This window comes from Archocentrus centrarchus, chromosome 4 (genome assembly GCF_007364275.1).
Source record: "Archocentrus centrarchus isolate MPI-CPG fArcCen1 chromosome 4, fArcCen1, whole genome shotgun sequence".
NCBI classification, from domain to species: Eukaryota; Metazoa; Chordata; class Actinopteri; order Cichliformes; family Cichlidae; genus Archocentrus; species Archocentrus centrarchus.
Window position 1 is genome coordinate 10122271 of NC_044349.1, and position 14463 is coordinate 10136733.

General features: G+C 39.6%; 1 protein-coding gene across 3 annotated transcripts in view; it reads right to left on the bottom strand.

The window, feature by feature from the left end:
* Positions 1–11762: 11762 nt before the first annotated feature.
* The window catches only part of kank4 (KN motif and ankyrin repeat domains 4), a 73823-nt gene continuing 71122 nt past the window's right edge, over positions 11763–14463 (bottom strand). For all 3 annotated transcript variants that reach the window (XM_030726544.1, XM_030726546.1, XM_030726545.1), the window contains exon 10: positions 11763–13248. In XM_030726544.1, coding sequence (XP_030582404.1) covers positions 13129–13248 — 120 coding nt within the window. In that variant the 3' untranslated portion in view covers positions 11763–13128. The remainder of the gene's footprint in view (positions 13249–14463) is intronic.

Consider the following 14463-nt stretch of genomic DNA (forward strand, 5'->3'; position numbering starts at 1 on the left):
AATGCAGTCCTGAGGTCCCACCCCAGGCTCCTCAACCCCACATTCACACCTTTTCTCAGATGACCTCATTAGGTCGCTTGATAGAATAGGCCGACGTTCAAAACTGGTATCAAACAAAACCACTACTTGGGGTGACCCATGCCTTCTTTCACACCTTGGCGCATGTGATTCTGCACATGAACAAGGTGGGTCACAACGATCTCCAGGGGACAACGCCCACTGGGGGTGAAACACCTGGGTGTCTACACCTTTTGGTTTGAGAACTGAAGAAGCCTTTTGGATGAGAAGTGAAACGGCTTCAAGAAACTTATAGAAGTCCAGTCGCCCTTTTTCAAGCTCCAGAGACCATTCTCTGTAAACTCTAGAGATGGTTGTGCGTGAAAATCCCAGTAAGTCAGCACTTTCTGAAATATTCAGACCAGCCCATCTGGCACCAACAACTGTACCACATTCAAAGTCACTTGAATTACATTTCTTCTCCATTCTTATCCTTGGTTTGAACTTCAGCAGGTTGTGTTGATCATGACTGAGTGCACTGAGTTGTTGCCATGTGATTGACTGTTTAGATATTTCTGTTAATGAGCGGCCGGTGAGTGCATTTTATATTATAGTTTTCTCATATTCAACCATGAGAAAACTGTATATAATACAAAATGCAAGCAGTTGAATACACAGCAGGCTCAATCCAACACATTTGCTGCAGCCAAAGGAGTGAGTGTGATAGGAAAATGTACTGTACTGTGGTTATAGTATAAAAGCAAGGAATAAAGTTGCTCTGTTTCAGGCTGGTACTCATCAGGGAAAGAGATTTTGGATGGCCTCTGTAACTTATAACTTTGCCAAAGTCAGTTATTTGCCTTGAGAAGACTGATTTAAAACAACTGTCCTTGATAGTTAGAACTATTGACTGTTACCTTGAAAACCACAGCATGCTGAGACCTTTCATTTCTAGATCTTCATTTGGCAGAAAATAGCAGTTGCATTATGACTTTTCAGCTTTCCCTTCTTTGGTTTTTGCAATCAGACACCTCACCAGAGAGGGCCCTGTCATGTCCCCTAAATAAAGAGACTATGCAAAACTGATTCAGGAACACAAAACAAGATTTCTCTATTGATGGTTTTTTTTTTTACTAATGCGCTTGGTGTCTCTGAGGCCTTTATTATAAAATATGTCAGAGGCACCTCGCTAAGATAAAACAGTCATTTCACAGCTAAAGCTTCCCATGGTCACCCGAGACGGGCGCCATTTCCGGTAAGGGGCAGAAAGTGGGAAAATGCCTCAAACAATTAGACAGTCTGTCACAAATCGAGCACTGACTGACACATCAATGCATGTGGGGAATTTAGACCTTTATATTCATCCACCTGAAAGCAGTCAGCCTGTTTGCACTGTGGAAAAAAAAAACAGTGGGAAAGAAACAGACATGAAAACACTGAGAGAAAATGCGAACCTTTCACGCTATTCGCATTACTATACAGCATATTAATTTTCTCTATTCAGCCTGATAGAATCCCTCGAGCAGTCTACTTTCACAGTGATGTGGCAATCCAGCCTCACTCCACACCTGCAAGCTCTCTCTTCCGCTCTCATTTCTCCTCTCTATCTCCAACTATTTTCCTCTCCTCTGCTAAACGGAGCTCATGTCGGACTCTATTAGCTAACATTTGGAGTTAGTAGGGCATCCAGGTGTCTGAGTGTGAAAATCTTCTCTCTCCGCCTGTCACTTAAAATGAATAAAATATTTGCGGTGCCTGGAATGACACCTCTGCTTATGAAGATGATTTGGAAGTAGCAGAGCTGACCTCCACATCTCACCTTCCCCGTCTCCAGGGGATTGTTTTTGTCTGACATTTTGGCAAATTTTTAGGTACACACTGAAAATATGTTTTAGGACTTTGCATTATTTTACACCATAATTCTAGACTACTGCTACTAGAGTACTGTATCAAGTTAAGTGTCAGAATTAAGTATTGCATGTATCATTTTTTCAGTTTTCTGTCATTTGGGTGCAATAAAAATAAGCATAAGAGGCTGCAATATTTGTACCTGCAAACAGCTGCTCTAAGGGTCATTAGATTACCAAAAGATGAAAGGTCTTATGGAGCATGCCACTGGTGAAGACAGTGGAGCATTTTGCAGATATAGAGCCAGATATTTCCCTCAGAAGACAAAAACAAAGCTGAACGCTTACACATTGATCAGGCAGCAGGAACATGCTTCCAGTAAATTTTGATGTGCTTTAACATTTGCTGAATGTGCAAAGGGTATTTGCTCACATGTTTTGTAAATCTAAGTGGACACATCAGGCAAAGCTATTTTACGAACAGGTGTAGGCTGTTTTGTCAGTTATAAATTATTGCAGATAGATAATCCGGAGCTGATTGTGCAGTTGGCTGTTCAACCACGGGGGCAGTCAAAGGACCCTTTATTGTATATCAGAAAGACCATCTTCACACTGCAAAAACAAAACATCAATAGGATAGCAGAAACACTAGGAGTGGCCAGATGAGCACATTGGTACATATACGACAAAATAAAACACACATTTGTGAGCTTTATTTTGGCCAAGAAATAAAGGCCAAGACATCTACGAAAGAGGTAAAGGAAAACCCTTTCAGAACATCGAAAGCACTCTCCAGAAGTTAGGCAAAAGTTTTGCAGTACAGGTGGAGAGTGATCCAAACCAGGGCAAGCCAGGTGCGTTTGAAGGTAAGCAAGATTCTCCAGTGGCTAAGTCAGTCACCTGATCCCAACTTGGCTGTACCTGAAGCATGCATTTGTCTTCCTAAAACTAAATGCACAAACAGACTCCAGAAAACACAGTAAAACTAAAGAAAGATTTAGTAAAGGTCCAGCAAATTATGGTGATTTCACTGAGATTTGGACTTTGGGTGGCCATTTCCTGCAAAAGATTCTCAAAGTCCCAAAAATGAGCATTTATTTTTATTTATGATGATGTTCTGTTCTGGGTACTCCATAAAAACAGTTTCAGTGAATCAAATGTGAAATTCTGCACTTTGACTGCATCCTGATTGTTTTATTTTGAAATCCATCATGGTGAAAATGCATCACTGTGCAAACATTTCTGGAAACACTAGTGCTTGTTGCACTAACTAAGGAAATAATGACTGGCTTGTGAGGGTTAGCTGTGTGTCATTAACAAACAGAGGGGTTGTGCATTTCAGCAGTGTAAGAAATAATAAAATTAATTGGTTCTAATAGACAGGCTGTATGCTCTGCTGCCCCTACTGGCTCCACTAATGTATGACGCATTGTGCATACCTTGGATAAAGTTTTGACAAAACAGCAGCATTTGACACAGATGGCAGCAACACAACAATACCCAGGCTGCTAATGTGCGTGCCTCTTTTAAACCAAGAAAACTAATCTGCCGTTTTATTTTCAGAACACGCACTTTCTGTAAAGCATGGCGACACACCGCTGAATTTGTGTGCTTACATTTTGCTACAGTAACTCTCTTTTCATCATTCTACATTATGGCCTCCTCTTTCACACTTCCATTATTTCTTCTCCTCTCATTACCATCTTCCCTTCCTTTGGTTCCGTATTGCCCCTGAGAAGGAGGTTTATGGTGCTCCTGCGTGAGAATAATTTCCCAAAATTAACAATTGAAGTGTTTCACAGCCATTGCAGTAAAACTTAATTGTAAGGAATCTAGCTTTTCAGCCCTTTCCATTTGCTTCAGCTTATCCCCTCATATTCTTCCCTGCACCTTCCCTCTCTTGCCCCTGTCTCACTTGGTCCATTTGATTTTACCTCTATCAGCACTTTTGCTCCTTCCCATGTAACACGTTCCCATTGTGGCATCGTTTGTTGCAGCAGTAAGGTATTTCTGCTTTGTGAAGGTTGCTTTTAATGTGCCACATCTGGCCTCATAAAGTTATTGCAGTGAAGTCTGTTTCTGTTTAAAAATGCAGTGAACACACAGCCGCCCTTCTGCCTCTGTCTCCCTCCTCCCTCTGCCTCATGGATGACAGTTTCTATTATCTCCTGGATAATAAGTTGCACAGATTAGCCATGCGGGCAGACAGAGGAGCAGGGATGTGGCACAGTATGTGTGTGCATGTGTGTGTTTTGTGATTGTATTTGTGGATTTCTGATTAACCGTGTGTGCAGCAATCAGTATTTGTCTTTTCCATCTCTGTGCTCATGGATGTCTCCCCATGAGCACAGAGATGTGCACATGTGTCTGTCTGCCTAAGTACATGCAAGGATGTGTGTGCGTGTGCGTGTGTGTGTGTGTGTGAGAGAGAGAGAGAGAGAGAGAGAGAGAGAGAGAGAGAGAGAGAGCTACTGTGCCTGCAGTGGGACACGCGAGAGGAGGAGTTGATGGGCTAAGTGCCATTACCAGATAATTACAGCTAAAAGTCTCTAACGAGGACAGCTCATCATGATGGTGCTGGCAGACAGAGAGGCCACAAAAAACATCTGCAATTCAGATTAGGAGCACTTGCACGTTCAGTTTATGTGTGTGCATTCAACATTCGCCTTCTCTGTTGTTCTCTCTTCCTTTTGTCCTGTCCATTCGACAGATTCACATTTTAAATAAAAAATAAAAAACAGCCTCTTAGAGTGCATTTGCATGTGTGAGGGTGCAAGACGCACAAATATGAACACTGTACATCAGTTTAATTGGCTGGTAAGGGGCCTCTGTGTGAGTTGAGTTTCCGGGCATCTTTACTCTATACAGCAATGTCTGTAATGGGCTCACTCGTCACTCCCTGTGATGGGCTTATCCTCCTTCTAAATGTGATCTGTGGCACACACCAGCAGTCAGCAGCAGCAGCTGCTGGTGTGTGCCGCATCATACATTTGTAAGATACAGGTACATAAAAAGAACAAAGCTCAAAATCTAAGCTCAAATTTAGAAGCAGTGTGTGAAAAACTAAACATGTCACATGATTTAGTAGCTTGTAAAACCGCCTTCAGAAGAAATAACTTGAAGTAATTGTTTTCCGTATGACTTTATCGGTCTCTCACATCATTGTGGAGGAATTTTGGCCCATTCTTCTTTATAATATTGCTTCAGTTCATTGAGGCTTGCAGGCATTCATTTATGCACAGCTCTCTTCCGGTTCCACCACAGCATTTGAGTCAGGTTGAGGTCTGGACTTTGGGATCATTGTCCTGTTGCATGACCTAATTTGGGCCAAGCTTTAGCTGTTGGACAGATGGCCTCACATTTGACTCTAGAATAATTTGGTATACAGAGGAGTTCATGGTCAACTCAAGGTACTTGGGTCCTGTGGCTGCAAAACAAGCCCAAATCATCACCCCTTGACAGTTGGTATGGGGTGTTTGCTTTTCTCCAAATGTGGAGCTTTGCATTATGACCAAACATCTCCACTTTGGTCTCATCTGTCCAAAGGATATTGTTCCTTGTGGTTTGTTCAGATGGAGCTTTACAAATAAGCCATGCTGTTATGTTCTTTTTAGAGAGAAGAGGCTTTCTCCTGGCTACTCTTCCAAACAAGCCATAATTGTTCAATCTTTTTGTAACTGTGCTGTCATGAACTTTAACATTTAACATGCTAACTGAGGCCTGCAGATTCTGAGATGAAGCTCTTGGGTTTTCTGCAGTTTCTCTGTGTATTTACTGGGGCAACACACAGAGAAACTCTGCTATGAATGTTTCCCACTTGTGAATACTCTTTTTAAAACTGATGGACTTCAGATTGTTTGGAAATTATCTTATACCCCACCCCAGATGAGCAACAACAATTGCTTCTCTAAGATCATTGGCTGAGGTCACTCCTCCTTGGCACTGTGTTAAAACACACCTGAATGCACTGGACCAGCAAACTGCCCAAATTTCTGCTTTTATAAAGGTGCTCACATGTGCTGATGATCAGTTAATGGAGTGCATTTGATTAGCAGCTCCTGGCTGATACTTACCCTCCTGTAGTAGCAGTAAGGGTGGACATAGCTGCTCACACACTGTTTCTACATTTTGGCTGAGTTTTGTTAAATAAATAATAATGCAGTGTATAATGTCATGTTTTCTAAGACCTGCTGAGGACCAGATGATTTTTTTTTTTTTTTTTTTTTTTTTTTTTTTTTTTATGTGTGTGTATGTGTGTGTGTGTGTGTGTATGCGTGCGCACAGGCAAAAAAGTGTTTGTATAAATTTATTGCAAGGGGAACAACTCAAACACAGCACTGACACATCATCCACTTCAGCTAAGAGCTTTATCACTCTCCTCCTCTCGCTTTGTGAAACAGCCATCTGTTTCCTGTAAAAATAAATCTACAGCCTGTTGTAATCAAATCAGCCCATTAAAGTATTTTTATTGATGTGAATATTTTTTTCACGTGTCAGTTGTTGGTATATTAAGAAAACGAATAGCAATAGATTTGAAATCAGTATGCATATATATATATTTTTACACTAGTATACAGTAAGTGGTCCAGCTCAGGTTTATTCTCTCGCTGTCTCATTGTTGTTGCTGCATTTGGGTTTGTTCTACTCAACATGAATGGTAAAGGAAGATTAAAGAAAGAGCATTTAGGGCTTGAAAGTCAGAGTCTTTCATTTGTTATGCTTTGTAGCTGTCTTGTTTTAATGTCAGCTTAAGCCATAAAAGGGAATGCACTTTGAGTGAGTTTATCACTCGCATTTTCCTCTGCAGTCTTGATCTTAATTTCTTTTAATATCCATGAAACTGACACTTTAAAAGAGCATGCCTGCCTACTCCATTAGTATAGATGAGACCATTTTCTGTACTGCAGGCCCACTTTTAATATAGAGTGATTATAATAGCTGTATTTTTCATAAAAATATTTTGCCTAGAGTGACTTTATAATCTAACAAATCGATAGGGGAGAACATTTACAGCATTAATGAAATCAAAGATGAGGAAAGCTCGGGCAACTGCCAGAACAAAGGAAATGTTTCAAAAAAAGAGCGATCCAATGCTGAATGATAGCAGGTGTTTCCACACAGACGTTGCCCCTGAGGAAATCAGGCGTTAACATGGCTTATCATCAAGGTTATCCAATGATTGGCACTCCTAATTGTTCATTATTATGTTTGCTTCCAGTAGTGGAAGCAAAGAACTCAGTGCTTCAGAGGAGACTCGTGTCTTAAAGCAGTGGCTGTACTCATAGGTGGAAATATCTGATGTTTGTCTCATCAAAATCATCAGCTGATCTTATTCTGGTGGATACACAACATTAATATAGGGAAAATGTGCTGCCTGTTATAATATTTCTACCTATCTATCTGCTGTACTGTTCCTATACTGTAATGATGCTCCAGTTGAAGCTCTGATCTGAATTATTAGTTTTAACAGTCTTAGCTAGTAGTAACATATTATGTTAAATTTTACAGAGATACCCACAGCTTATAATTCTGTACCTTCTATAACCATCTCCAGCTCCATTTTTTATTTTTTTATTCTAGACTCTAATAAAGTGGTTTGCAGTTCACAGTTTAAAATAATCCTTATTTATCTTCTACCAACACTTTTGTGCCCCTCCCCCCCCAGGTTGTCCACTGTCTGAAAACCACCCCATTTAGCACCTCTGCCTTTGGGACCACCATCCTTTTAAGCCCACTTTCTTCTGATTGGCTGCACCTCACAAACACAAGGTTTTGGTGTTGACATAATACTAATCCAAGAGGAGAAGGAAAATCTGAGGTCATTTTCAATCATGAAGGTCATAAGAAATGTAAACTCAGCTGGCTAACCAGTTCAGACCCTGAACACCAACCAACAGGTGGGCCAAACAAAAACAACCACCACCACCACCACACCCTATATTTAAAGATTAACATTAAATAAATAATAACCTGTTGATTCTTTAAAGATGAAATACATATTATCTTCAAAAAATCCACAAAAACAATTGTTTGTTGCTGGATGATAAAGCACCAGGAAAGGACCTCAGTTGCTCTCTTTCAGGCTCTGTGATTGTACTGTATAGTTATACCACCATCTGCTGGTCACGCTAAACGGTGTTGGAGCTGAAGCTCCTACATCTGCATCCAGTGTGGGGTGTTGGAAAAATTAATGGGAATATGAGCAGACTGTGTTTCAGCAAGAATTAAAAAAAAAAAAAAAAAAGCATATCTCAATCTTATTTCATCTTATGCATATCAGGACATTCTTTCAAAGTTTTATGTATTGTTTATGTCTGTGTAAGTTCTCATATTTTTGCATATTGTATGTTTTTGTTAAGTAAATAGCAACTAAAGTGTTGGGTCTGTTTTCCCTGTTAAATGAGAGTGAATTAAATAGGAACCATGGCACAACACAATGGTTTTTGTAATGCTGCTCATCCACCTTAAGTTTTTTAACTAGAATAATACCCCATTCATCAGTCATTGTTTGTACATATATGTATCCCATTTGTAGGTATTTTTTCTTAGACGCCACACACTCAGAGCTTCAGAGTTAAATAAGAAAAGGAAAGTTACATCCTCAGGTAATAATCACAACCTGATGTGAAATGCCTGACTATAATTTTAATAATTTCAAGATACCTCCACAGGTACATCATCTGGTCCAAATGCCTCACTCTTCATTATCTTCACAGTTGTCCTCATTTCCTCCTTTAAAGTCCTGTGAAAAAGAAAGTTTTCACAGGAGTCCGTGCAGTCCTATGTAAAACTAAGTACACCCTTACTGCTTCCACAGAAATTGATTAGTAGCCAGGTGCCGCAAATCAAATGCACCAAGTGCAAACACCTTGATAAATGCAATAAAGAATTGCCACAATTTTCCCAGGAGTGGATGTCCCAGCAAATTCACCTCAGGGTCAGAGAAACTGCAAAAATCCCAAGAGCTACATTTTACTCTACAGGCCTCAGTTAGCAGGTTTAATGTAGAAGTTCATGACAGTATAATCAGAAAAGGACTGAACAAGTAAGACTTGTTTGGAAGGGTTGATGGAAGAAAGCATGTTCTTTCTAAAAAGCAGTAGCACAGCTTAGGTTTGCAAATTTATGTCTGAATAAACCACAAAACTTCAGGAACAATGTCCTTTGGACAGACCAGACCAAAGTGGAGATGTTTGTCCATAACACCTCATACAACTGTCAAGCACGGTGGTGGAGGGGTGATGATTTGGGCTTGTTTTGCAGATACCTGGGCACCTTGCAGTTGACCATGGACTCCTCTGTATTACCAAAGTATTTGAGAGTCAAAAGGGAAGTTGTCTGTCCGATGGCTAAAACTTGGCTGAAATTTGGCTGTCAATCAAAGCAGTTATCCAGGTTGATGAGTTGTAAAAATAAATAAATTTACCTCCATAGTTATGAAGGAGGAAACTAAAGATATAAGCTCAAACCTTTTGTCAAACCAGGCTCTAAACCTATTTTTTTAATTATGTAAAGCTGGCCATTTTATTTGTTTTACATGACAGTAGAGCAGATAGGAAAGTAGACAGAGATTGGGGGTAATGACACATAGGACATGGGGTGGAATCAATCCCAGGCCCTACAGTAGCCTACAGTGAGCTATATCAGCACCTGAATTTTGGCATTTTAAAATGGAAATCCATAAAGATTTACTTGATTTTGGAGCCTGCCTCTAGAAGAACTGCAGTTTTTTGTTTGTTTGTTTGTTTTTAGCAGTTCTCATTGTCTTGGTTAAAATACATAAAGAAAAAAGATAACAGTTCCCACTGGGATGTACTTCCTTTTTCATGCTCCATCAAACAGCGTTAAGATTCTCTCGCCTGAATGTTGCGAATGTGTAGCTAATCATGTGTGGCAACATAAATTAAGCATTTAATTCATTTTTAAAACTTTATTTATTTAGAAGTAGTTCTCTGGTTTTAACATACGAGCCTGTTGTACAAGGAATATTACAGAGAGGTACAAGTTTTAATTTTTGACTCTGTCATGTACATCGGCTGGGATTCCCACATTGGTATTCAAACAAGGGAGACGTTGCCCTCATAGCTTAAGTCGGTGTCAGATCTGAGATGTCAAGAGTAGCATTAAAGGACACATGACAGTTCACAACCTCATCAAATGTAATAATAACCACCCAACCGATCAAAGATAAGTCAAATGATCACATCATCAGGGTACACGAGTATAATTTTCAGTCATTCAGAATTCCCACTGAGCAGTATCACTTGAATATTTGTCCATGCATACATACGTATATTATACGATAAAAAATATAGCATTTGGAATAAATACTATTATCTTAGAGCAAACTGTCAGACAATACTTGTTATATAATTTTCACAATACTGTATGTACATATATTTGGCTGGATTTACAGGAACAGAATAAAATACATATTTAGTCCCATGTGAAACAGATGTGATTTCAGTTCTTTGGTGTTCAGCCAGATGTGAAATCTTATTACATCTGGGTCACACAGGATTAAACATATAGATCTGATTTTCATAGAGACTTATACACAGGCACGGAAGACCAGATTCACCAGATACTTCTCGCGGCGCAGTCCTGATCATCTTTGGCTGTCTGGGATGGGGGGGTGCAGCTACGGCTGTACAGAGACTCTTATTTTTATTTCTTAATACACAGACAGTCAGTGATGATCAGATGTGCCGCAAAATTGATATTGTGTGAACGCAGCATCATTATGGAGAAAATCTGTGCTACTTTGTGACCCCCACAAATACTTATCTGATTACTAAGTCAGTGTGAAAAAAGTTGCTTTAAATGTATATAAGACAAAATATCCAGATCTGGATAATATGCTTCATTTATAATTAGTCTCACTTCATGGTTGGTCTACATATTTCTATATTTGTGCCCAAAAAAGTTTCTTGGAATGACTGAGCACTGGTGCAGGATCAGTGGTCAAATCACACTGCAAAAAAATTTTAATACCAAACAAGACAGAATCAAAATGGGAATCTGCTTCGATAACGTGCTTCATCACTATAGACACAAATCATTCAGCTGGAGTTTTATTGATAAATGATAACAACAGCTGAGATGTTTGATTTGTCTGTATGCTAGAAAGTCTCCAGGGTTTGATTAGCTGTCTGGAGTCGTTTTTTTTTTTTTTCTCTTCTTACTGTAAATTCAGACTGGATCATGGTCACAGATCACAGATATGGCAGTTGTTAAAGTAAGTGGTATTTTCCCTTTAAATCCCACGTCCAGTGACCCCTAGCAAACCAGCTTTACCTCATTCAAAGAACAGCTCTTAAAAAAAAAGAAGTCAAAATCAAAATCATAATCAGGAGGAGGGAGAGGCTCACAATGAACTTCATCCATTCATATGTCAATTTTCTTATCTGACTTTGGCTCACTCCCCTATTTGCTTATCCAGCTAGAGTCGGGGTGACTGTGACCTATCGCAACTGACACTGGGCGATAGGCGGGGTAACCAGGACAGCTAGCCAGTCCATGAACTACATAAATTATCTAAAACAAATAATTGTCTGTATTTATTGTTACATTAGAGATCATTTTATGCCCCTCTGTTCTATCATTTTATCACTTCATTTTACTGTAAACATACTGAACTATTTGACATCTGCAGCGGTCACTGAGTGGGAAACTGTAAACTTTTTTTTTTTAATCAAACCACTACTCCTGCTTTATATTACCTCATGAATATGAATGTAAGTTTGTGGAAAGCATCTTATCTCTGGGATGTTGTCTGATTAAGGCTCAACCAAGGTCACTCACCCTACCTTCTTCATGACTGACAGTAAGGTAGTATTTAACTGCTATTGCTTTTTAACACGCAACCCCCCCCCACTCTCAACTCCCAACCCCACCCTCAACCCACCCCCGGTCAGATTTACCATGTTGTCTTACTGTTTTGAAATGAGAATTCATGAAAGCCAGAAGAGGATGATGGTCAGATATCGAGCGATTAACTGTGTCTTGTCACACATACTATAAATAACCAGACTCGTTCCAATGTCCGCCACATCCATTGACGGTCTGCGTCTGTTAGTCGTATAACCCATGCCAGTGTATTTAAACTTGCTACATTATTTTCTTGGAATGTGTCGCAGCCAGCCTGACATTCATTGTGCATTTTGTAGCCGTTGCATACGTGATTTGATTTCAAACGAGCAGGCGAACAAGGCATACATTATATTTGAACTGAAGGCGGGAGAGAGGGAGAGGGAGAGAGAGAGAGAGAGAGAAACTCTATGAGAACAGACAGTATTACAACATACTGCTGTTTAGTACTATAAGACAGCCAGCAGGGGGAGTAAATGTATTAGCATGCAGTACAATCTTCTTATGAGAAGAACTTTGTCTTTCTTCAGTGCTGTAATGTTGTGGTTATAAAAAAATAGCTTTATGTCCCACAGAAAGCATTTGTTTTTCATTAATACACAGATGACGATCACCCATGTCCCATATGCGAAAAGTATGAGTACTACAACAAAAAATGATGCATTAAATGTCAAATATTCACGGAATTATGAGGACACTTGACAAGAAGTTATATTCTATATTTAAATTCCTAATACTTTTGGAGATATTTAATTTTATCTGGACACCAATATTAGAGAGGACTATTTACAAAACACAATTTAAAAAAAAAAAAGTGCAGTAGAAAATACAGTTTTTGTGATTTCTATGATTATAATCTGTTAGAATAACATTCTACATATACTATGTCCTCAATAATGGCTTATGTCCAAATATGTAAAGAATGATCTTAATGTTATGAAAGAAAAAAATAGAAATAATGTATTATTTAATATTATATATTTGCAAAGGTAGATCATGTGCTTAGTATTTTGCTTTGAGAGTTAGCTGATGATAGAAAGCAGCAGTTCAGAGTATCTCTCCGTCCACTTGCTATGCTGCCCATGTCTTGTCCTGCTTTATATTCTCACCCTGTGTCCTACTTAATATCCCGTCAGTCATACCTGACACTATGGAAATGTCTTATCATCCATCGGGCCACCTTTGTGGCCTGTCCACCTGAGCGGTTGAGGCAACATATCCACTGACACCCACTAGCATTACTGGCAGAGACGTGAAAGGAAAACCTCCTGCCGTGTCTTATGACGTATGTGTTGTGTGGTGCCACCATGTATTTATTTCAGCATTTTCTCTCTATGTTGGTGGCCTGAAGTTCACGGAAATAGAACGGTTGAGTGGTTGAACGGCGAGCTGGGATGGTTTGGAGAACTCTGGCTCAGAGGAGATCTGCGGTACCCGTGGACTCAGAGGTTTGGGCCTCAGGATTGGCCTTCAGGAGGTCAATGATGTCTTGGTGAGAGGCTCCCTCTGCCACCGACAGAGCTGTCTGACCGTTCTGGGGAAAAACAGACAGAATTTCAAACACACTGCAGTGACTTTTCTGAGCCACACAGTGGCAGTGTTGTGTTGGTCTAAACATTCTTGAGTAACTAGGCATCAGAAATAGAGTGCACAGTGAGCCTGTCCTGATGTGGTATACTGACAATCCTTTTTAAATCCTACAGTCATTTTCTCTGAAATAATAGAGGTCTTAAGCCTGGGATGTTTTGTATGATTCTAATGAAAGCAAAATACAAGAAAAATACACAAGCTATGAAACATACATGAGAAAATGCCTTCATTTTGTGTTGTTGCTTATTATAAAACCCATTTATGGCAGGCGATATCATAAAGTAATGTCTGGGGTAAGACATTGTGACCAGAAGGTTAATGAATCCGTTGTTGGAAACTTACCCAAAAGCACTCATTTATCTAATCACTTCCCCGTTACCTGGAGTATTTAATTATTCTGTTAAATTAATTTTACTTTCAAGCATTTGTTTAAAATGAATATGCACAGATTACTTTTTAATGCAACAAGGTGAAATAAAGTCATTATGTACCAAATTATGTACCTTGCAAGGATTTATAGCAAGCACTCAAGTCATGCTTTACCAGCAATTATCAAATATAAGAACGCCTAACTGTGCTTGTGTCCTTATGGATAACAATCTCCCCAACCTGCCACTACAAACGCTCTTCAAAGTGCAAGCACATCTCCTTACACTTGAAGAAATGTGCTTGACACTGTGATGTCAGTCAACTAATATAGCTGACAAAGCTGCAAGATCATGACTCTGCAAGTGTGTGTGTGTGTGTGTGTGTGTGTGTGTGTATACACACATATATAATGTGTCTTTGTCCTGTCATGTAGTCACACTGTAGTTACTGTAATATACCAGAGAGATGTAGAATAAACAAGACTTTTAATGTTGTTTTAAGGTTGACTGAATGAGATGCAGTACAGTGTTTGTTGCAACACTGTTTCTACTGCTCCTGTGGGATTTAATAAGCTTCTCCTCCATGCACCTGCATCCATGCTTTTCCCACAGGACACTACTGTCTTCACTCCCCATTCAACACAATCACTCTCTGACTGGGCACCTCATATTGCAAAGGGGAATTTACAAGCTGGAGAAATCAGTGCACTAGCCTGAACAATCAATCTTCTTTGTGATAGGCCAGCCATCAGCACCTGTATCACTATAACCTTACTGAGTTTGCATTTTTG